The sequence below is a fragment of the Anser anser genome (genome assembly GCF_964211835.1).
Source record: "Anser anser genome assembly, chromosome: 12".
NCBI lineage: Eukaryota > Metazoa > Chordata > Aves > Anseriformes > Anatidae > Anser > Anser anser.
Window position 1 is genome coordinate 13,599,515 of NC_139733.1, and position 22,410 is coordinate 13,621,924.

General features: G+C 38.8%; 2 protein-coding genes across 4 annotated transcripts in view; one reads left to right on the forward strand and one right to left on the reverse strand.

The window, feature by feature from the left end:
- Positions 1-7,302, forward strand: part of LOC310880411 (netrin-4-like) — a 54,799-nt gene extending 47,497 nt beyond the window's left edge. The window contains exons 8-10 of one of the 3 annotated variants that reach the window (XM_083796201.1): positions 60-128; positions 1,049-1,219; positions 3,123-7,302. In XM_083796201.1, coding sequence (XP_083652327.1) covers positions 60-128; positions 1,049-1,219; positions 3,123-3,259 — 377 coding nt within the window. In that variant the 3' untranslated portion in view covers positions 3,260-7,302. The other 2 variants (XM_083796202.1, XM_083796203.1) reach the window with 2 other exon arrangements.
- A 5,838-nt stretch (positions 7,303-13,140) lies between these two features.
- On the reverse strand, positions 13,141-22,338 carry CHCHD4 (coiled-coil-helix-coiled-coil-helix domain containing 4). Its single transcript, XM_083796228.1, has 3 exons — positions 22,220-22,338; positions 20,041-20,139; positions 13,141-14,306 (listed from the first exon to the last, which is right to left on the reverse strand). The coding sequence occupies exons 1-3, from the start codon at positions 22,239-22,241 to the stop codon at positions 14,011-14,013; spliced, it is 417 nt and encodes a 138-aa protein (XP_083652354.1). The 5' UTR covers positions 22,242-22,338; the 3' UTR covers positions 13,141-14,010.
- Between the last annotated feature and the right edge of the window lie 72 nt (positions 22,339-22,410).

Sequence of the window (22,410 nt, forward strand, 5' to 3'; positions counted from 1 at the left end):
TTCCTCTCTCATGTCCTGGCTCTTCTCCAACACCTTGTGTTCTGTGGTTTTCCTGCTAGAAAAGTGTGTGTGCAAAGAGAAGGTGCTTGGAAGTGTCACTGACTTCTGCCAAATGAAATATGCTTATGGTAAGTAGATGACATGCCCTCAAGGTATGATACTTTCACTATGTTTTCTATGCGTATTATTAGCTGTTAGCAGGGAAGAATTACAGAACTGGCAAAGTCATGAAATAAGAGGTAGGATTTCTTCTGCCCTTTTTGTCCAGCGACACGTCCAACTTCTGATCAGAGCTGATCAGTGAATAGCCTGTTTCATACCAGGTTCCTTGGTGTCTCCTTTCCACCTTCACCTTTTGCAGCTGGAGTGCTATGATTTGAAGTCTGCGGATCTCTAGATCAAGAATAAATGATAAAAGTCTTGCATCTAAACTGCCATTAGTTTTGCACTCATTGTGCAGGCTCACGTGGCCATGCTTGCTTACCGAGAACATACTTAATACTGTGGGTTATGAACACCTGGTTCATGCCATCACATGAAGAAAGGAAAGCTTTGAGATTCAAAGGTTTGATGTGTTTGCGTCATGACACAACAAAGCCTGCTTGTGGGGCCTATCTGGATGAGACTACTCTGCCAAAAAGTTATGGATCCTACTAAGTTAAAGGAGCAGAAATTTATCATGGCAACCAGATGTTAGACCACAAAACAAAAATACTTTTTCTGGTTTGTTGTGCAATCATGGAATTTCACCATGTGACATGCCTACAGTCTGACAGGAAACTTCCTGACTTCCTTCCTGTGGAAGAGACAGTCCCTTCCCACAGGACATGAATTTTGAAAGGTCAGAGTTAAAGCTATGCAAATTCGACACAAGTTTTCAAACTGTCAAACAGAAAAATCCAGTTTTCCTCTCCAAACTCATTTGGAAGGAACTATGAATGCTGTGGAACACACCTTCTGTAAAACTTCAGTGTTTTTCATGTCTTCTTCCAAGGTGTTAAATCACTTAGAAATTCATTGTTGGTCTTATCTTGATGTTTTCTGGCAGTGATAAAAGCAAGAATCCTATCAGCTCATGACAAAGGGACACATGCAGAAGTTGTTGTGAAAGTGAAGAAGATCCTGAAATCAGGCAAAGTGAAAATAGCTCGGAGCAACAGAAGCATTTACCCCGAATCCTGGACCAACAGGGGATGTACCTGTCCCATTCTCAATCCTGGTAAGGACAAAATGCTTATAGTACTTGTTCTGTGGGGTCACACTCAGATGTTCATCAGTCTCACCCTCTATATCTGCACTGCTGCGAATTGGGAATAACTCCCTGAAAAGAAGAAAGCCATGCAGTGTGAGACTGACAGAGATCAAAACCAATTGTGGTAAAGCAGTTCCAGGTACGTAAAGCAGAGTAAACCTATTTCTTTCTGTGGAGTATTAAGAAAAAGGACAGCTCTAAGGCACTCCAGGTTTAAACACTCAAAGCCAAACCACACTTCCTTGTGGTGGGTGTGCTAGGAGGCAGTAGGTGGAACCTTTATCCACTGGACAGGAGCTAGACTTAAACTACCTTCAACAGCTACTGTATGAGCAGTGCAGCTACTCCAGCCCACACCTTGCTTCCCCTGTAAACAGTGGTGGCAATTCTGAGTTTTTTGAGTAACAGTTCATTAAACATCTGTGAGAGACAGTAACTGAATGATCACCTATTAGGGTGCCCCACCACTGCAGGTTAGCCCTTGTATCCTGCCATGAATGCCTGATGGTTCCGTTTCCTGAGGTCTGAATTGCTGTGGAGTCTCCTAACTGCGAGAAGGAAGCGTGGATTGCTGTGGCAGAACACACGGCTGTCATACTGAACAGCCACGCCAGCTGAGCTGCACAGGGCACGTAGATTAATCCGGCCCTTTAGGCTGCCCACCAGCCAGTCCGCATGCAGCCTCTCTCAGGCACTTCAGTAATTGTGTTTATTTTGTTTCTCTCCAGAACACTGACAATGCGGTCTTTCTGTTGCCAAGAGTTTCGACTCTGAGTTCCTTCTTGTCTTTACTCCAAAAAGTTTCGTTCCACAGATGGAACCCAAAGAATTGCTCTTTGGAAGTTAAGTGGGTGGATATAAAAAGGTTGTCTGCCTTCCATCAGGATGGATGTACAAATCTCAGCTAAGATCAAACAGCCAGCACAAAATTTTACAATAACAAGTAAAATTAAACAAACGGAAAACAGCAAACATACAAAACTTATTCTGGGTGTATGACTTTAAAACACTTTTCTTCCCTGAACACCTCCACATAGAGGCTGCTGAAAATAAAAGATCATAAACTGCCAGTCCAAATCTAGTCGTGCATAGCGTATTCTGCCACTTTCAAAACCAGAAAATACACATGTGCAGTCCATGCTCTGCACATCTATTAATAATACTACAAAACCAAAATATCCAGCCCCGCACATAATTTGCAGTGGGTGCCCCTTGTTTCCTCCAAGTTCTGATCAACAAGGGAATTTTAATTGCCACAGTTCATAAAGCACAAGGAGTGCTTATCTATCTAAGTCAGGGACATGATTTTCACTGGTACTTGTTCCTAGTCTGCACGTGCAGTTATCTACTTTTTTGTTCACAGACCTTGTTCTTTGAGGCCCACATACCTGTATCTTAAGGTTATAGGTCTAAGAAGTCTGGCTTACTATTATCATATATAATAATTGAATTCTGCTACTCATTATACCTACACAGGCCAGAAGTAATGCTACTGAAGCATACAGAGTTATACTGGCTTAAAACAAAGGTCAGAGATCAGACTCAAAACTGGTCACCTGCACACTGAGGTAGTGAATTTGCAAGTGGTAAATCCACTGGAACTAAATCAATTTGTACTTGTAATTTCTGCACATATTTGTACGACGTTTAACCTGTGTGTCCAGGAGTCAGCACTGACAACATGCCCACGAAGGTATCTATATAGGTAAGACTGCACGTGCACAAGCTGGGATATAAAAAGTGCATGAAGCTAAAATGCCACAATACCACATGCCAGATCATTAAGAAATTGAGAAATTCTGTGTTTAGTCTTACTTTCTTCTTAGTTCTTCTTAGTTTACTTTTTATTTTTTTTCCTCCTTCAAACTAGGTACTGACTACCTTATAGCAGGCCAGGAAGACTCTAGGACCAGCAAACTTCTTGTGAACATGAACAGCTTGGTAAAACCCTGGAAAGCACATTTGGGAAAACAAGTAGCAGATATTCTTCGAACTGGGTGCAAGTAATTTCTGCTTCAAAACTCACAGTGATGAACTTTGCCTTTTAATAACACTGCAGTGAAAGGTTTAGGTAGTTTGTATGTTTCCATTCATTGTGCTCCTAGCTGAAGTAATGAAGGCAGGCTCACCACCCTTTCTCCTTTCATTTCCCTAGACAGAAAACTTTGGGATCTGACTGTTTTTTTCCAGCAATGCACAGCCTTATCACACAAAATGAACTAGTGCATCATACTTAGGTCGCAAGTCAGTTTTTAATTTGAGCCTGATTCCATGTATCCAGAGAATCATTTTACAAGGCCAAACTGAAGACATGGATTAGTGTTTCCATACTTCAAGTCAGAGCCTGATATTAGCATGTATAAGCTGCTTACATATTGCATTCATTACTGGGGTGTAGTTTTCTTTATATAAGTGACCACTAACAGGCAGCAATTTCTTTCAGCTTTACAAGTGGCATAATAGTAGACAGGTATGTCAAACATAACAATTACCTAAAAGAGCTCAGATATTTTTATTTACCATCAAACGGTCGTTATGCCAATATAACATGCTGCTTTCTAGAGGACAATATTATCACACTGCTGAGCAGAAACTAACATGGGACTTAGATTGGACAAGGCTCTCTAGATGTACATTGCTATCATCAGTGCTTAGTGATGAGGCCTGCTGCAAAAAGTAACTTGATTCCAAATCCAACTCTTGCTCTCCAAGGTCATTTTGCTCTTTCCTGTAGTACTTGAGTCTGTAACACCACACAAAGGTTTCACAACGATTACCACCAAAAAGCCTTACGCTAGGAAAGAGCCAAAACAAGCAAAGAACATCAGCTGCTCTACTGCCGAATTTGTAATTCTACAGAAGCTGCAGAGGTAGGCGGAAGTAAACGGGTTGGCTGGACTGTTTTAGATGAGGTAGCTATGAGAGAGATGTGGTACTGTGAGAGCAACCTGGCTATTCAAGCTGTGCTCAAGACCACTGCCATTTGATTTGCACTTAGTGCTTTCATTCTGCTTTATTTCTCTTGGTCATACTTGAGGTTAAGATCTGATCTTAGGCTGCCTTCCCATCGCACCTGAGGATTGCGTCCCCCCACAAAAACATAGGGGAGGTTAACACCTGCACTCTAGGTAGTAGTTCTGGTCTGCAAAAGCATTCTTTCTAAATCTCTTTTAGCTTTCTCTATAGGAAGGGAGAGGTAGCTACTTAAATTGTTCCCTAACAAAGCATTTTGAGGAAAGTGTACTTCTAGACTCTGTCCGTGAGACAGGGGACTCATGAGCAAATGAAGCTCATTGGAATGCCTTCCCTCGTTAAATAAAGCAGAAATTACAATGGATCGGTCTGTACTTTCAGGTAGTTACAAGTGCCACTTCTGCATATTTCTGCTCCATGTCTACAACTTGGGCTCTCAAGAAAGAGGAGATATCTTAATTTAGCACTCCTTGAGTGGTGCATGGAGTAGCTAGGAAAACCTTAAGCTAATGCACAAGGATGTCTGTTCCAGGCTACATTCAGGCCATCAGTTTGTTCTCTTTATCACTGAGAACCTGAAAAAATCAGCTTCATTAATTCCATTTGTCACTGTTTTTCCTTTAACTTTGTATTGGTTGAACAGCTGAAAAATCTTCAGGTCATTTGGAAATGGATGACAGGCAGATATTTACAAAATGAAAGCACCGCTTTTCTCCCAACTGTGGGTAAATAGTATTTCTTCCCCTTCCTTTTCAAGTGCTCCCCTTCTCCATTGCCATTGATTTTCCTCTTCCTTTCTATTTATTTGTTGTTGCTAAAGTGGTATCCAACTATATGGCATCTCCAACAAGCCATTTAATTAATGCAATAAAACACATTTTAACAAGGATATTTGGCTTAATTTATATTAAGTTTATAGAAGTTAAAGCATAACAACTGCTTTCTTTATAGTCTTCAGGCTGTCTGCACAAAAAGATTGACGATCTTCCTTCCAAGTAGCAATAAAGATGTGCACATTAATTTACAGTCTGTTCTCAAAGGGCCTCTCAGTATAAATGAAAATCAAGTGAAGGTTTATAACTAAGTTAAGGAACATGCTTTTCAACACAGGTCATTTTACCTGCGAGGCATCCCATTTACCAGTGATCATATTCCACTTTGGTTTACAGTCAGTATTGTATTAAAGCAAAATTCCATGTTTCAATTTTTGTGCCAGATGGATGGTTTTGTGGAGAGAGTAAACAGCTGCATAGTTCCTTCTGTGGGTGAAAATTATTTGTTACAGGGTCATTCACAAGTATTTCCAGCAACTGCTAGGAGAAATACCATCTGTAACGCAAATATTCATACCCCAGCATGTTCTCTTAAGACCTACTGTAATACAGCGATTAATGACTACCATACTGCAAACACTGCTGTGTGCAAAGATAGCCATCAATATATCACACTTCAAATATCTCAAAAATGGGTGATATCCATACACACACATTTTAGAGGGTTATGTAAAGCAAGTGAGGTGTTGGGGGGGTGACCCTAAAAACATTCAACCAATTTATTTTCCTAGTTTCCTTTTTTTTGAATCTCTAATTTATTTGCTCATAGCTGTATAATTAAGTGTTATTCCCTCCACTAGTTAGAAACAACACACATTTTATTCCAACTACTAGTTCTCGTTTAATGGCTTTGCTCTGTACAGTAACAGGTATTCCATAAGTATGGAATTTAATTTCAAAATATAAAATGAAAGCATATGAGGGTGAGTCAACACTGCAAGTTGACTTTTTATTGATATCTCTGTCTGCTGATCTGGTATCTGAATTAACAGAGAAGAAAAATCAAAGAATAAAGTTCCAACTCAGACTACCACATACAATCTATTTGTTCTGCAGTGTTAAAATCCAAGTAGTCTATCTGAAAATAAGTATTGAAAATTAGTCAACATGAACTGCAGAAATCAAGTTAGAACGGTTACTGATTAAGGTACTGATGAGAAAGTTTAAGTGATCATTATGTGACTCAGGAAAGGAAATAAAAAAAAAGTTATTTTCTTGTGTACTGGTATCTGAAAAGATGAGCATGAGACAGGGCAAGATGACAACTGTTTTCCTAGCAGGAGCTGTTACATATTTCTCGGAACAAGTACACATGGTCATGGCACAGTAAATTAACAAAAAAAACCCAAAACCCTACCACAGAAGATATCTCTTTCTAAGAGGAATTGTTTTGTAGATGTGTTCAGTATCAAATATCTAGTGATCCTCTTTGTGCCCATCTGTCATAGGTGGCACAGTAATATAAATAGCACTAACGTGGAAAAGAAGATGTATTTGCCCAATACAGAAGTGGCTGGACAGCTTCTTTCATTACAAGCACCCACCTTAAAAGATGTCCTCATGAACAACCCTACAACACCCAAACGGATAAGGTGGCTCAGGAGCAGTAGCAATCACATACCAAGCAGTAGCAATAATGCATCACTTGGAAATCCTGCATAAGGATTAAATAAAAGCATTTACCCACAAGACAAATCTGGAAAGCTGTGGAAAATTTGTAATAGTGCGGGCAATTGCTTGAAGGAGAAGCACATTTAAGTTTCCACAGCAGCAAACTTGGTATTGCTGGTCAAAATAGCTCTCGAGCAACTGTGCAGCATGTGTAGCCATTAACACATGGTCACTCTTGCAACATGGACCCCAAAGCATCAAATTAGTTCATTAAATGGCCATTGCAAGTGCACAGCCTTAACCCCAATGTAGTAACATATCATTACTAATGCTTCTTCCTCTTCTGCTCCTGGCAAACAGCTAAGGAAAATGTATCTATGCACAACCTCGTGCAGTGCTCTTTGGAAAATGGCTCACTGCTATAAAGAACAAGTTCTCTCTGTAGTGTTTACCGTGTCTCATGATTTTTCCATGCAGCTTGATGTAAGTTTTCTTTGAATTAATATAATTCATCTGATGTGCTCTCTGAAGAACCCCCCAAACCTGGAAGAGTTAGTGTGTTATTTGTTAAGTGTTACAGCACATTCTTTTTTGTACTTAAAACTTCAATTAAAAATACTCAAAACATTTACACTGATGTGAGGTTTGGGATCTATTTTTAAAATTTTAAACCACACAATCCTCAAACCACATGCACATTAGTTCTTTTTAAATTAATAAACCACACGCATTACAGACATCAGGCTTTTGCTTCAACAGTCAGGCATAGTCAGGCAAATGGAGAAAAGCATTTAGCTAATAAGGCAACCATGATGTTATTTTTCTACTAACTTGTGAAAAAAATGTCCATTTTGTATGAAAATGTACAGATTAAACACAGAACAAGTTCTGTTAATTTATGCTAATCCAATAACTGATTGAAATTCAATGCTGCAAAACCTTACATGCAGGTACTTGCAGGTATTTAATTCCCCATTAAAACACATACATGAAATTTTACAGGTTTGAGGTCTAAAATGATACTTACCAGGTCCTTAACTATTCCTTTGATTTGTGGGATGCAAGGGATGAAAATAGGTATTTTTGGTATGTGGAAAATGCCTTACCTATAAATGCTCAGAACTTAGACGGCTGCTTGTGTTGGTCCCCATGCTTAAAACCAAACCCAACAAGTTATCAGAGACTTACCTTTGCAACTCTGTTGTAGTTGAACTTATTCTTCAATATACTGTAAAACTGTACCTCTGAGGCCTAACTTACTTTCTTCATACAGTAATGATGTGATAAATATTGCCATCACACTTTTGTCTTGCAGCTTGCGATGAGAAAGCCATGATGTACCACTTTTAAATGCAGGTCTGAGTCCTGAATTAAAATTTTGTTTTAGGAGATTGTCCAGCACTGGCTTATGTTGTCATGGCAGCACTACACCTGACATAAAGCTGCTACATGGTACCAATGTAGAGGGACAATATACAATACAAATTCTGGTAGCTCAGATTCTCAGGACTGCGGCTCTTCTGTATTTGAAAAATTCTAAGTCTAGCTCTGAAAATACTAACTCCAATTCATTCATAATATGGCTCCTTAGGAGAAAATCACGTTAACAACATGTGTACACATTCCTAATATAAAAACAATGATTATAAACAGAACTAATTCTGAATCAGAAGCTTCATGTACAGCATTGGAAATACAAACTACAAGCACTGAACCCAACTGTCAAATTCTGCCAACCCTTGCTTGTCCCATGCAATGCAGTCCCAAATCAGAACAGTATCAGCTGTATCCAACTTAGGTCATTTTTAGGCTCTTTGTATCTCAAGGAGAAAGAAGTGATGGCCCCTTGGGCCAAAGAAGGGAACAAAGCACCTAAGGAGAAAGGTGACTGGCTGCAGTGGAAGAGGGATGAAAAGAAAGCAGTAATAATATTTGGGAGTATATGAGAAGGGGACAACATAAAAAGGAAAAGGAACAGCGTGGAAACAGCATGGTAACAGCAAGAAAAAGCACTGGAAACAGATGCAGAAATCTAATACCCCTCTCTCATGCAGCACCCTGTGAAAGGAATAAGAGTATTTTGAGAGGATGCTTTCACCTTAGGAAGCATAAAGGACCTGCCACTTTCAGAAACAAACAAATCAACAGGACCTGTCATCAGATCTGGTACAGCAAATCCTATGACCCTTCAAAGCATTGTGGCATCTGGGTTAATCTGCAATGTGCAATCATTACAAATCTTCCTGTGCTCTTTGTTTTGGCTATAACAGGGCCTTCGTGAATGGTCTGCGCACTGATTCATCAAGACTAGTCTGTAACGTGTTATCTTTAAATTTTTTTACAAAATACATTTGATATTGATTTAGAGATTGTATCTCCATTCAGGCTCTGACTGCTGACCATAGCTTATGCTAAGAACACAGAATTCACTAGAGGAAGCACAAAAAGAAATAAGATGTCCAAGGATTCCTGAGGAAAGTAAAGTCAGCAGCAGACAGGAGAAAATCACAGCCCTACATTAGGCAGCCACTGCCGTACATTCTACCTCTGACACTACTGGGGGAAACCTGTCACCTCAAGTTTATTTTCTTTGAATTGAAAAAAAAAAAAAAAATCAGTTTTTGTATATCAAGAAGCAACAGTTACTGCAGTCCCCATAACAAGGAGGACAAAAGGTCTATTGTTTAATGATTTCAATTGAATTAGCAAATGGCAGAAAATTAAGCAGCATTCCGAGCATTTCAGTGTTGCGTGGGGCTCCTTTCAGTGGATCTAAATGCCTGAAAAGGCCTTTCCAGCTTGAACCACTGGCTGACGCACAGCATACTCTAACCATAAGCCCTTGTGCTTCTGGCAGAGATGGGCATAGTGTTAGTAAAAGCAGTTACATATTACATTTACCAATACTTCACTATTTTAGCAGTCTTTGACATTATTTCTTGGTCTTCATAACACCAAGACACGTCAGTATTTGAGAGACAAGCTGCTTCTTCTTCCATGCTTAGCTACAGAACTAGAACTCCAGTCATCTTCCCTAGCAGTCAAAATTAGTCTACAGTGAAGAGCACAAAAACCCCTAATATCTTACCATTTCAAGCCTACAGAACTTCATGCTCTGGCTACGAATTTGATACCAAATTACACAGTTTGTATTTCAAATAGCGTAACACTGATAAATGAACAATACTAGGTACTGTTTGACATTACTGGGAAAGAATTATAACATTGGTGTTACAATTATTGCTGTACTTTTTCACCCTTCCTTTACTGGGGGGGATTTTTCTCATAAGTTCTCGGTATTACTAGCAAACAATCAGCTCCAGAGGGGTTAAAAGCAGTTAAAAAAAACACAACTAACTGCAGGCAGGCTAGTGCTGTTCTACAAAATGAAGTCACGTCCAATGAACAGAGCTGATGAAGAATAAATGACAAACTGCTGGTAGCTTCTCTACGATGTACGACACTAACAGTTAGAATTTTAATGAGAAGTAAAACAAGAGTCTAAGAAGTATATACTATCCTTTTTTCTTCCCTAGGAATAAGAAAGTAGGTTCTACCTATTTAGATAACAACTTTCCTCAAAGAGATTCATTGACATGTGATCAGATAAGTGCCTTAGATGAACAGGAGACATTGCTGTAAGGTTTAACAAGGACGTTCTCAGTAAGAACTGGATAGAATCTAGATCTTGTTTCCAACACAGCCCTGCCAGATTCCCAGATGTAATGATCCTTAAAATAAACTGTAAGATATACATCTCCCTCTTGATACCCTTGTGTACGGCATTCCTACCTAGTGCAAGGAAGAAGGCAAATAAAGGTCATTTTCACATCTGAATCAAGGTCATATCTCTAGGAAGGTTACTAAGCACAAATTAATGCCAGGTCTTTGAAATGGAAGTCGGCTGTATAGCAAAAGAAAAAAAGATAATCAGCAAATAATTTTAAAATGTTCTGGAAATACACTTGTAACTAATTTTAATAATTTTTTCAGGAACTATATTTTAGAATATACAGTATGTTAAAATATTTGCTAATAATAGGCAAGTTTTACAGAATCTTTATCATCAAAATATGTGACACTTTCTCCATTAATTAAAGGTTAAGTTGATTGTAGGAACAACCCCATCCTAACAAGTAAGTTACCACAAATTATATATGAATTTGCGGCCTGCATCATACATGGGTTCCAAGTGACTGACAGCAGCCCTACCCAGCCTTCAGAATTACAGCTTGTTTCACCCCTGCACTACGTCTGGAATTACAAGGACGTGAAGCATTACACAGTAATATTGTACAAGGCAGTATTTTAGGAGCAATGACAAAAATCAGTTAAATGGATAAAATCCAACTAGGATTACATTTGCACGTAACTGTCTGGACTAAACAGTTTGCATTAAAACCATGTTCTATCACGTCTAGAAGTACTTCATGTCTTGCTAACAGTTCCTTCCAGCTAAACGCTAATCAGCATTTCTTGATACTTGACACTTAAGTGTTTTTGTGATTTTTTTTTAAGATAGAGAACAACAGAAAAGCACAGAATTAAATAAAGATCAGTTCTTTCATACTGAAATCTTTCCTTCCCTCCCAATGATTACTTTTGACCTGACGCATAGGAGTACCTGGTAAAGCATGAATATCATTGGAAAGTAACTCCATGCAAGCAATTTCTCAGAAATATATAAATCACATCCAAGATCTGGTAGCTCACTGATGGCAGACAGACAACCCAAACGTTATTTATACAGCAAATAAGAAACGCATTAGAACATGACAGCATTATACAGCTACACATTTTGTATTCAGACAACAAGAAGACAACTTCCATTCATCTGTTTACTTCACAAGTTTGCCACATACTACGAGGGATCACTTTATCATACAGTTAAACTAGATGAGAAACTAGTTTAAAAAAGAAAAAAAAGAGGGGGCAGGTGAGAAAGACCAAAGAAATGTTTCCACTTTTAAGGGCTTATCCAGAACATGAATGCAGCGAAATGATGACTCTTTCTAATTTGACAGGGTGAGGGGGAAAAGAAAATGAATTTCCACACAGATGTCTTGAGGATGACAGCTGAGTCCCTTTCTCAAAACATCTCAAACACATTACATAGAGGTTTTCAAAGCTTCTAGTACAAAGCCCTTAAACATTACACCGTATTTGTACCACATCTAGCACAACAGGTTACCAAGCCACAGCAAGCTCGAACAGAAACAACTCCACCCTAAACAATCCTTCATATATGTTAGATTATATGCTGTAAATTCCCTCTGTCCATATAGCTTCTGGATCCTAACTACTGTGGCACCAGGATTCTTACATTTTATGTTTTGTACACAGATGCTATAAACACTTGTTACAGAGGTTAAATCCAAAACCTGTAGAGCATTGAGGCAACGTGGGAAAGAAAAGCAGAGCAGGAAAAATCCAAGACAAACAAACAGGTCTTAGAACAGAGCACCCCTTCACAAACTGCTATTGCTCCGTCACAAATAACGCATTGGATTTCCATTTGAACAACCAAAAGCTCAGGTGCATGTGACTTTTTTTGTATTTGGTGCCCAGTGTTTATCTGATTGCCTAACATTTCATGTTCATGGTCCAACTGCCTATGTGCCAAGGTTTATCACTGCTGCTTTTGTGCCTATTTACTCAGGTTAACTTGGCATTTGTCTTCCTGTGCATGAAAGAGTCACGCTGAGAAGCTCTGTCACACCTTGTCTCTTTTAAAAGCAGAGATGCTGAGTACCTGCTGTCCATCCCCCCAGAACTGAGTTGTCAGCGACTCAATTCCCTCTTCTCTTTTTTTGAGGATCCAATGGCAATACTGAAATATAAGCAGTTCATGCAGACCTTAAAATTTAACAGAAATTCCCCTCAAACATTCAGAAACATCACTACTAACATTGAAATAACTTCTGCAAACAAGATACTAAAACATTGTGATGAAGCAATGTTGCTGAGCACTCAAGACTGCTGCACACAGAGACAGGCAAGTGTTTAAACATTATTAGACTTACTGCACGCTTTTTATGCTTTAGTTAATCAACACATGGAGGAAACCTGCAAGGAACACTTACTGAAAGGCACTAGTAAAATCTGTTCTGTACTATCATTCTCAGAGCCTACATTTTGCTATGTGAGAAAAACAATGCAGCATTCCCTTATCCATAGGTATTAAACTATAGTGAATTACTATTAAATTAGTTGTACCTCTATACTAATTCTCACACAGTTTACTAGCTCTTCAGGTCCTCTATAGTGCTGGTTCATGATCCAGTCAACTATGGCTACTACAAATGCTTTACATTTTTTACACCTTCTTGCTTGAAGAGAAATAAAGCAGCCAATGATCTTCACGACCCACAAATTGATTCCAAGTTTCATCCTTGCAATGCAGAAGAATCTTTCCAATACAAGCAGCATTAGTTTAAAAACAAAACAAAAAAAACAAAAAAGAGCCTTCAGTGAAGGTAAAAAGTATTTGCTTTTTAATATGCACTTAAGTCACAGTATTTGTTTTGAGATCATTACACCAGGTAACATTTTCATTGTATTCTCGAAGTATTTTCTATGAGCCTGTCTAAACATTGAAGGCATAGGCGTTAACTAAGGGAAACGAAAAACTGCTTTAAGAACAAAAATAAAGCCAGTGATCAACATTCTTTCTATTCATTTATATCAGTGGTTGCACAAGACATTGTTTTTCAAAATTTAAAAGCCATCACCATAAGCAAACGAAATCAAAGGAACCACACACTTCATTGTTCTTCTAGCAGTCCTTACCTGATGTCAACAGTAAAATGCAACCCAAATCTAATCATACGATTTGAAATTATCTTACAAATTTTAGATTTAGGCTATTTTCTGCATCTTGTATCATTCTAGCAAAAAAAAATCATTAAGGAGAAACAATCATTTAATGCAATTTCTATTAACAGAACAGAAATACATTACAAAAGAGCAGCTACCGATCAGAGCATACTGAAATGAATACAGACCTGGTGCACTACCAAACTTTTTGCTGACAGCTATGTATATTTAAAGAGATTATTCAAGTCAAAACTCAAGGAGAAATTGAGGTGTGAGAACAGCTGTTAAAGTATTAACTGTGTCCGGTAACAGTTTATACAGCAGACACACATACTGGTTCTTTCTGCAGTATTTATTTGCAAGGCTGTAGCACTGAGAGTTCTCCTTCTACAATAAATTACTTACTATGATACAGTGTATAGAACAATGGTGAAACATTTCTTGACAACTCAAAAGACAGACATACTGCAAAAGTCCACGCCTCTGAAAATGAGAAATGGAGACAACAGCCTCCTTGCATCTTCATTAGCTAGATCCTTTCTCTTCTTTGGCAACAGAAGCCTCCACAGGAGTATCTTCCAAATCTTTGCTTGACTTCTCTTTCTCTTCGTTTTCATCTTCTTGAGGGTAAAGATCTGGGTATTTTTGCATGCATTCCTGCATGGCACGGAATTGGTCCACACAGTCTGATCCCTTTATTTCTTCTGTGCTATAGTGGAAACAAGAAAAGGCTGACTTGAACTGCTCCCCACAAGGACCACTAGCCATTCCACCCAGACACGGGCAGTTCCAATTGATATCTCCATTGGGCAATACCAAGCCTGAACAAACAAAAGAGAGAAGAAAAGTTAAATGCTCCTTTCAAAAATTAATTTCATTCAATGAAAGCTGCTAAGCTGCAGGTGTAAGTGGAAGTATTAGTAATACCATACTAATTCTGTAGCTTCAAGAGTACAAAACACCTCATGTTTCCTGGCCCATTTGTTTCTCTCTGATCTTTATGATCCATTATTGGGCACAAGCAAGACTGGTTCTATATCTATGCCTGAATTAAGGCTCTGTCCCTTGACCACAGACCACTTAGAATATTCTAAGGCAACTCCAAAAGAAATCAGAGTCAAGTCAATCCACTTGCCAGACTCTGTCAGGGAAGCATGAAAGCCTTAAAATCACATCACACAGGACATAAGAATTTAATTCCTGTATTAAAATTAGAATTCTTTTAAATCAAGCTGAATGGATGCTTTTATTTCTTTGTTTTAGATGAACTCTGGAACACTAATCCAGGACTTCTCCCCTCAAAATTTGAGCAGGAAATCCATAATAACAAAAAAAGAAAATCAGTTTCTTTTAAGACATGCAAAGATTAAGTCTCATACGGCAGAACAAAAGGAATAGTGAGAGCATGACTGTCTGATCCCAGAAATCAAACAGCACTTTAGATGACATCTGAAAGTGAGTTAGGTTGCATTCTAGACCCTAAATAAACTGAAGTAGCTGGAAATTTCTGCTCCAGAACAATTAGTCATCACAGAAATACTTTAATGATGGAATAGCAAGGTGGAGATATAAACGGGGAATATGCTCTTTGATATATCAGCTGATTTGCATGATGGAGTTCAAGCAGAAAGCCAGAGAACTCATTTTCTCTGTACATTTTAGAAAATCCTTTAAACAGTCAGGTAGGAAAATTTAATATGATGGACCTGTTAATGTGCACTTCTGAGGTTGCTATTAATAAGCAATACAACTTCATTCCCTTTCTCTACTTTGTGAGAATGTACATGTAGTTATGTTCATCAATGAAGAACAATGAAGAAAAATGCTCTGCAATCCAAGCCGGTTTATTCTTCACTTCAACAGTTTTCTCCCCTCCACTCCAACAGAAGACTTCCCTAACTTCATCGCCAGGCTGATTTCCTGCAGGAGCGTAAAACTGAAGTTTAAGTACTTTCCCTTTAGAGGAAGGTATGCAACTACCATTATTAGATCGTAAGTCTGTAGAAGTTCTGATCTGAACAAGAAATTATATTTAGGGCCTGATGGAACTTAAGATCACCTAAATTACTCCCACAGATTTTAATATGCCTACTTCATGTCTTTGTCCTGTGAGATCATGAAGTTCCAGATATGCTTATTGTTGTATTAACAAGAACAAAAGGAAAATTTTACTCAATACTTCGCTCTCAGTCACACCAGTTCAGCAGAAAATTTCACTAAGTCAAATCTCAGTGCTGATCTCCTTTTCATTCAGGAGGTAAGTCTCCTCAGCATGACTTTGTCAACTACAATATTGTCATTTTTCATAGATTAAGCTTTATTCAGCACGACAGTTTTGTAAAATATCTGCATTAATCACTGTACCAACAAGATATACCTAGTACAGTGCATCGGGGCACCTAGCTGTCTGGAGGAGAAACAGAAAAGCTAAGACAAGGAGATGGATGGCTGGTGCCGGATTTCTTCTTGCCAAAGATGACAAAGGAGAAAGAAGGGATGTTGACCATACAGTATAGAAGAAAATTGGCTTGCTTTGTTAACTAGACTTTGAAGTCCTATATTCTTCCTAACATCAGCCAGTCATTTTTTCAATACTTAAAAAAACAGAAAACACAAGAGGAGCTTTGAAAGGTTCTTGAAGATTACACAGCAACAAAATTACTTATAAAATATTTATCTTTAATAAATACAAATTATTCATTTTGGAATCAGAACTGCTTGTGAGCATGCAAATTTTAACCATAATAGAAGAGTTACCTGCTAAACAGTACATTCCTGGATATCACATAAATACCAGTTGGTACCTATGTGACTGAGGTGGCACCAGTGTCTTATGTTGTTCGGACAGAAACCACACTTTAAAAAGCAGATAAATAACACAAACATTTCCTTGCTGATAATTACAACAGGATGCACACTTAAATGATTCAGTGTGTCAGTTACATAATAACACAGTTAAAATGGAAGCAGTCTTCCCAAGTCACAAGTCTGCAATAGACAAGGTTACCATCTTTAATTCTCCGAATTAACACTTCTTTCAAATGCAGCCTGAATGTCACTGATCCAGTGGGATATAAATTATTTGAGCCTGTACTTGGGGGAAGAAAAAACACCTGTTTACATCACAGGAGATCAAGGCTTGGGTTAGCAATCAACTGGTAACTTCTCTTAGCTCGTGGGATCTGCTAATATCACGGACAAATGCGGAAATATTTGCGTTGCCTACTGAAATCTCATAGCTGATAGGACAGAAGTCAAAAAAACCCCCACCACCATACAGCTTTATTTTCTTCCAAGGGAAACAAAGCACAAGTTTTCTTGAGCAATCTAATAACTAAATAGACTTCTCAAATACGAATGTCTGTTAATGCCAGATGCTACGTAAGAACAAACCAATAGTAGAAAACTACATGTTTATCTTAAGGATGGGAAAGGCTCCTACAAAAAAAAAAAAGGCTCCTACAAAAAAAAGCAACACCAAGTAAATTAAAAAAAATCAGTTGTATTAAAAAAATACAGATTATTATGTATCTATATGACAAAACTATTCTTTCTCAATATGACTGTTCTGTATACAGTACAGCAGAGAAGATAAAAAGAGACAAAACAGGGGATTATGCCACAAAAATTGAACACTGGAAACCAAGTCTTCTATTCAAAGTAGAAACTAAATTAGAAAAGCCTTCCTGTTACTTTACGTACAAAGCCCTTTCCAATTTTCTTTTAAATAAAACCCACACAAACCAGAGCTTCTGCACTTCAACGTATTCTAGAATGTTTTGCCCGTATGTCTTTCCTGGCCACAAATTTCTCTCCCATTAGATGCAGCTCATTCTGTGATGTGTGAATTGTTTTGATCTGCTGCGTTGTAACCTGAGGCTGTTCAAGTGAGAAGCTTTCAGAGAACCCTTAAAACATGGCAGCAACTAACCACATACTAAGAATAAACTTATTACAATTTTTAAACATCGAGTTTCACATTCTGAATTATACAGACACACATTGTCACTGCAAGGTGTCCCTGATGTAACCAGCTTCTGGCTTTCTCTGTTCTCTATAGTTCAGGAGGAAGGTGATCTAGCATACTGTAAATACAGGACTGTATACAAATAAACATATCAGAGGAATCAAAGAATATGGCATTCATAAAAGGAAGAAGCAGCTCCTTTAATTTTTGCTAGTTTATAACCCAAATAAATGGCACAACACTGTGTACTCACCAAATACGTACAAACAGAAAAATAATAATTTGGGGTATAAGGACAGAGACAGAAGACAGAGAAACCCCTTCTTTAGAGGCGCCAAGAGAGTTGTATTTTATGTTTGCATTCTGAATCATCATACTAAGTCTCTGTATTATCTCTGTGTTAGATCTGAGACAGGCAGCCTTTCCTCTTAAAATCCAGTGTCAAAAATAGATGCTTAGTTGTAGGACCAATATGCACCCTCATGCTGTGGCTACATACCCAGCTTTTGTTAATTGAATATCTTAATTATCACCAAAGAAAGACCATAAGTGATTGTAACACAGAAGACGGGCAAACTTGAAACTACCACATGTAACATCAATACAGCTTGCGCGTTTTGATTGCATACCTTTATTTAGTTCAACAGCAAGCTTCTTTAGCTGCACACCACACAAGGCAGCTTAACAGCTCAGCGAACAATAAACTCTCCAAAGGTTTGTATGCGCTACAGATGTGATACCCAGAAAAAGTATCTTCCTTTGCTTTATTTCGCAAGCAGTCACCAGTTTTTCAGAGGGAACAGAAAGCAACTGGCCAATGAAAAGCAATTGGGAAATTCATGGTGCCATTTAATCATTAGAGGCTGTTATCTCTTCACTTAACAGACCAATAATGGATTATAAATTTGTCTGAGACAGGAATTAAAAATTCAGATTTTGATTCATTTCCACATATCATACTGACCAGAGTAAATACCCTTAAAATTAGCTCGCCTCAGACACTGTTTTCCACGTAAGGGTGAACTCCTTTATGTGAATCATTTGTATGTTCCATCTTCTGCCCAAGTCAAGGCAGTAACAGATATGTGCCACTTGGATTTTATTGCCTATGGGTGTCTCGATTTGAAATCTTTAGCAGCTGAAGCACTGCTGTCATGACAAAGATGGTGACAAAGCCCAAAGCATAGACTGTGTCCACCACGTAGGCAGGTCTGGCATGGCATCGCAGCCAGAAAAACACAACCTGCCTGAAAACATGACAGGTAGAGGAATTCCTGACAGATACTAAGCTGCAGCTTTGAAATATCTTTCTGAAATAAGACACAGCCACCTTACGACCTAAGGCAACTTGATGTTTCTATATTCACTTCTCGTTATTCTCATGTGGGTCATTATAAAACTAACAGATTCTGTTCACATGAAATAAAACATTTGTGTATATATGTTTGCTGCACATACAGTTCTAATGAAACCAGGATAAACAGCTAGAGTGCAAGATCATTTTCACACAGCTCTATGTAAGAAAACAAAGTTATTTTAACGACACAGAAAGATACGGTTCAAATTAAACTACATATCACATCAGTTAACAAAGCATCCCGTGTGCTACAGCTGCTAAACAGTGCTTAAATGCTGCCCTCTAAAGGTCACACAGCCACTTGCATATCTTCAGTTTCTAACAAAATTTTAGTCTCAGTTGAGCTATAGGCAATGAAATCGCACAAAGTGAAAAGGGTAAAAGATGTATAAGCACAAAGGCAATTAAAAGAAAAAAAGAAACAACAATTTCACAGACATTCAGATCATTTTGTTAACCTAGGGCAAAATTTTGTTAATCATCATGATAGGAACAAGGTATTTCATTCACCCATTAGAAACAACCTAAAAACCTATATAACCAAAATATTAAGAGTCAGTCTCAGAAATATTCTGATTTTTTAAGTCTCCTGAACTAATTCATTTGCAGGTTCGATGTACTTTCTGTAAGATCTATAATCTTCATTGAAAACTTGAACTCACCTCTTCTCAAGACAAGATGGTTACACCTGAAAACTAGTGATTTGAACTTACCTGTCATGAAATAAAAATATTTCACATCTACTGATTACATTGCCACTTGTACCATATAGGATAAGTGATAAACATATAGGATAACAACAAGAATTTACACTTTTTAAGCCCTAACTATGTTAATACAAGAAAGACTTTTTTTTCCTGGATATCTCTTCGGATATACTATCCGAAATCATAAGCCATCAAGTGATGTATTTGAACAGGTCACTTTGAAAGATTGTGACAAATTAAGGAAAAAAAAGCCCGCCATTTGGAAAGCATGTCATTTGCACTGTCCTAATTTGGAACTTAGGACTGACAAGAGTTTGTGTGTTTATTTACTGAACAGATTTCTAAATTTACTAAATAGATTGCTTATTTAACGAATCAGTTGCCCTGCTATCAGTCTGTAAAAATGAATCAATAGTTTGCTCCTACTTCATACAAAATTTGGTGGTTTTGTTCTTTTTTGGGGATTGTCAGATTACCATATATGTCACATGTCACTTCCTACTTCTAGCCTGCTTACTACTGACCTTGTTCTTCATAAGGGTCATCTGGGTCATCTGCAACCAGTTCAGCACTGCTTGGTGTTTCATGGTCCTCCTTGGTCACAAATATAATTTTGTCTTTTCCTGTCGCATAGGAGACAAAAAGCAAAAGTTCAGAGAAAGCTGAGACAGAATGAGTCATTTACAAAGCTGCTGAACAGCACGAGATGATGAGATATTCAACATGATGCTCTGGTGGTAATAGTGAATTAATTCTACTGTACTTATTTATCACCTTCAATTACAAGTTGTTGGTTCACAGGAACAAACATAGAAAAACAATCTGGAAAGTATTCACAGGGAAGGTGATAAAAACTATATAAAAAGACCTCGAAATAAGACCTACAATAAAATCAGTGGAAGTTAAAAAAGATTAGGTAGTAATTTATCTAGAAAAATGGTGAAAGAAACTGAGCCTGTCCTCTTTGTACCACGCTCATGTACCTGTAGGAGATTATTCTCATTAGTCAACAGGAAAAGAAAAAGACATAACCAATTAAATTGATTTACAATAAACATTTGCATAAAGCACAGTTAGGCAATGCAAACAAATGTCTACAGAGATTGCAACAAGTCCTCACTAAAGAGAAACAAGATAAAACAGGTACTTATTTCTGGAGGAGACGAGAATCAACTGTCAGGACTCACAGAAGCAGTAGAAGATTGCACGTTATTCCTGAGCTGTGACAGCATTTAACATTCCTCAAAGAATTTTAATTAATTAATTTATTTATTTATTTTTAAAACACCAGCATCCCCCTCCCCACCCTAATGGAGGCGGGGACCAACACAGTGTGGTGACACGAGCTGGGTGCAAGCAACCCAAGAAAGGAGGTGGAGAACATGAAATAGTTTGGGAAGTGTTCTTTTAAAGCACTCATTTAAATAGTGTTAGCATACATAATAACAGATCGCCCATTTATTTGTCAGAATATACAGAAGCTACCTGAAATTCTTTTCCTCTACAGTTCCAGTTTTCGCAGCAACAAACCGTAATGGCTGCAGATCACAGCACAGTTCATTGAACTGTGAAGTTAAAAAGTTGTTTTGAAACAAGCTCAAGCTACTACTCTCCTAGAAGGACTTGCTCAGCTGAAGGGGTTTAGACAAAAAAGGAGCAGTGAAAGCAAAACTATACAGAACTACAGGCAAGCGTTCAGTAGGATACTCATTAAGATCAGCAGTCTCCATTAGGGACCAGTGCCATGTTTTGCAGTTATTATGTGAATTAAATACTGAAGAATACCTTAACGGTGTTGAACCAACTACACCGAACCGTGCTGCACACGTTACCAAGGGCAGAAAAGCACCAGGGTGTGCTTCCTGCTCCGGTGCCACTCCTGATTTAACAAAGAGGTTCTGAAGGGGAAAAAGGAGGCTTGGCTGGAAACCAGGGCAGAGTTTCCCAACAACTCTGTGAAACTATAAAAAATGTTCAGAGGCAGGAAGGTCACTACAAGGACGCAGCGTATTAGAAATTAGTCGCTCCTTGCATCTCAATGTGACCTCAACCAGCAGCTGCTCAGTGATTCCCTTGGCTTTGCATTCAGACATGTCTCACACATTCAAACGTGTCTCAGAAGCAAATAAACCCAAGTTCTTTTTAGGAACAAAACGGTTGTCTTTTTTTTTTTTTTTTCTGTCAATTCTGCGTTGTACTCCAGCACGCTTTACGCCACTGAACACCTCAGGATTTCTCATAGGAAACTAGAAACACATGAACTCTAACCCCTATTACTCTAACTGTAATTTTGTAGGATGCCATCAGTCAATTTATTGATCTTATGATCCAGAATATTGTTAAATCAGGTTAAAACCATGAAGCAAAGAGGACTATAACTTAAGGCTGCCTCATCACAGCATTCAAACAGCATTCAGCGTGCATCACCAGCTTTCCGAACGAGAGAAAAACAGCTTTTAAGACTAGAAAACGCTTCTTTCTAGCGTAAAACCAGTCACGTTATCAAACGGGGAAGAAAAAAAAGCACCAAAAAACCAACCCCCGGGGCAGGAGGCGGCCAAGCCTCAGCAGCCCCAGGACCCCTGCAGCAGCCCAGGCCTGCCCCCCCACTCAGTGGCCGCTTTCCCTCCCCGGCACTCGGGCCCTGCCCGCCTCACCCCGCCCCGCCTCGCCTCCCGGCGGCCCGGCCGGAGCCCGGCGCACCTTCTTGCCTGCAGTAGGACATGGCGGCGCCGCGCACACCGCGGCGGCGCGCGGCTCCCCCCTCACACACACACACTCCCGCCTCCGGAAGCGGCCGCCCGCCGCTGAGGCGCCTCCTCGCCGCGGCGGGAACGGAGCGACCAATCCACTCAGGACTACATCTCCCAGAGCGCTTCGCGCGAAGGGGGGGA

Bases quoted from the DNA above. Each gene is read 5' to 3' on its own strand.
- CHCHD4 (XM_083796228.1), bottom strand. From the start codon at position 22,241: ATGTCCTACTGCAGGCAAGAAG. The intron at 20,140-22,219 runs GTGCGCCGGGCT...CCTATGCGACAG, and splicing joins GTCCTACTGCAGGCAAGAAG to GAAAAGACAAAATTATATTT. The intron at 14,307-20,040 runs GTCAGTAGTAAG...TTGTTTGTTCAG, and splicing joins TGACCCTTATGAAGAACAAG to GCTTGGTATTGCCCAATGGA.